Below are 2293 nucleotides of genomic sequence, written 5' to 3' on the forward strand. Positions count from 1 at the left end.
TCTCCAAGCAATGCACCGAGTTGCCCAGTGTCAGTGACTCAGAAATTGTCCAGGCTTTCCTCTCCGGCACCACCTGCCGAGACCTGGTCTAGGAGTTAGGCCGTAACATACCAACCTCAGCTGCCGCGCTCCTTGATGTCGCCACCAACTTCGCCTCGGGTGAAGAGGCTATCGGAGCCATCTTCCCCAATAATGAAGCCAAGGGGAAGTGGAGAGACAAGGCCCCCGAGGCCTCGGTTCCCCACGTCCCCAAGAAGAACAAAAAGGGTCACCAGGGGAAGCAGGAGGCCCTCGAGGCCGGTCTGATCATGGCCGTGGATCGCAAGAATCCCCGATGCCCCAGAGGCCCTGGGCTCTTTGATGACATGCTAAAGAAGCCCTGCCCTTACCACTAGGGCCCGGTGAAGCACGCCCTCAAAGACTGCACCATGCTCCGGCGTTACTACGCCAAGCTCGGGCTCCCCGACGACGAGGTCAAGAGGAGGGGCACCGGTGATAGGGATGACGACAAGGACGACGGGTTCCCTGAGGTGCACAACGCCTTCATGATCTTTGGTGGACCTTCAGCATGCCTCATGGCATGCCAGCGAAAGAGGGAACATCGGGAGGTCTTCTCGGTGAAGGTGGCCACTCCTCGGTACCTTAACTGGTCTCAGGAGGCGATCACCTTTGATCAGGATGACCACCCCGAACATGTCCCAAACCTTGAGCAGTACCCACTCGTTGTCGACCCCATCATCGGTAACACCCGGCTCACCAAGGTGTTGATGGACGGAGGCAGTGGCCTCAACATCCTCTACGCCAACACCCTAGAGCTCCTTGAGCTCGATCAGTCACAGCTCCGAGGCAACGCCGCACCTTTCCACGGCATCATGCCAGGGAAACGAACGTGACCCCTTGGGCGCATCGACTTGCCCGTTTGCTTCGGCACTCCCTCCAACTACCGCAAGGAAGTCCTCACATTCGAGGTGGTTGGGTTCAAGGGAACATACCATGCCATCCTGGGGCGCCTGTGCTACGCCAAGTTCATGGCGGTCCCCAACTACACCTACCTCAAGCTCAAGATGCCGGGTCCTAGTGGCGTCATCACGGTCGAGTCCACGTACGAGCATGCATACGACTGCGACATCAAGTGCATCGAGTACACCGAGGCTCTCGTGGAGGCCGAGACCCTCATTGTCAACCTCGACCGGCTGGGTGACGAGGCGCCTGACTCCAAGCATCGCGCCAGAACTTTTGAGCCCACGGAGGCCGTCAAGCTCGTCCCGATCGACCCCACCGGCTCCAACGACCGGGCGCTGAGGATCAGCGCCGCCCTTGATAGCAAATAGGAAGTCATGATCATCGACTTTCTCCATGCGAATGCCGATATGTTCGCGAGGAGTCCCTCGGACATGCCGGGCATACCGAGGGAAGTCGCCGAGCACGCCTTGGACATTTGGGCCAGCTCTAGACCGGTGAAGCAGCGCCTGCACCGATTCGACGAGGAAAAGTGCAGGGCCATCGACGAGGAAGTACAGAAGCTTTTGGCAGCCGGGTTCATCAAGGAAGTGGAGGATGTGTATAGACTACACTGGTTTGAATAAGGCTTGTCCGAAAGTCCCTTTCCCACTGCCTCGAATCGACCAAATCGTTGACTCCACTGCAGGATGCGAAACCCTGTCCTTCCTTGATGCGTATTCTGGTTACCATCAGATCAAGATGAAAGAGTCCGACCAGCTCGTGACTTCTTTCATCACTCCATTCAGCATGTACTGCTATGTGACTATGCCGTTCGGCCTTAGAAACACGGGGGCCAAATACCAGCGATGCATGACCCAGGTCTTTGGCAAACACATCGGGCGAACCATCGAGGCCTACGTGGACGACATCGTGGTCAAGTCTAGGAAGGCTAGCGATCTCGTCGACGACCTGGAGATAGCCTTCAAATGCCTCAGAGAAAAGGGCATCAAGCTCAACCCCGAAAAGTGTGTCTTCAGGGTCCCCCGAGGCATGCTCTTGGGATTCATAGTCTCGGAACGCAGCATCGAGGCTAACCCAAGAAGGTCTCGGCCATGACCAACATGGGACAAATTCGAGACCTCAAGGGAGTATAGAGGGTTATGGGATGTCTTGCGGCCCTGAGCCACTTCATCTCGCACCTTGGCGAAAAAGGCCTACCTCTGTACCGTCTCTTGAGGAAATCAGAACGCTTTTCTTGGACCCCCGAGGCCGAAGAAGCCCTCGTCAAGCTCAAGGCATTGCTCACCAACCCTCCCATCCTGATTCAGCCAGCCAAAGGTGAAGCCCTATT

At 56.9% G+C, this 2293-nt stretch overlaps 1 protein-coding gene across 1 annotated transcript; it reads left to right on the top strand.

Annotated features, from left to right (window-relative positions):
* The first annotated feature begins 1028 nt into the window (after window positions 1-1028).
* On the top strand, window positions 1029-1331 carry LOC136488865 (uncharacterized). The gene has a single exon (XM_066485659.1). It carries the CDS (start codon window positions 1029-1031, stop codon window positions 1329-1331), a length of 303 nt encoding a protein of 100 aa, XP_066341756.1.
* Window positions 1332-2293: the final 962 nt, after the last annotated feature.

The sequence above is a fragment of the Miscanthus floridulus genome, chromosome 10 (assembly GCF_019320115.1).
Source record: "Miscanthus floridulus cultivar M001 chromosome 10, ASM1932011v1, whole genome shotgun sequence".
In the NCBI taxonomy this organism is placed as follows: domain Eukaryota; kingdom Viridiplantae; phylum Streptophyta; class Magnoliopsida; order Poales; family Poaceae; genus Miscanthus; species Miscanthus floridulus.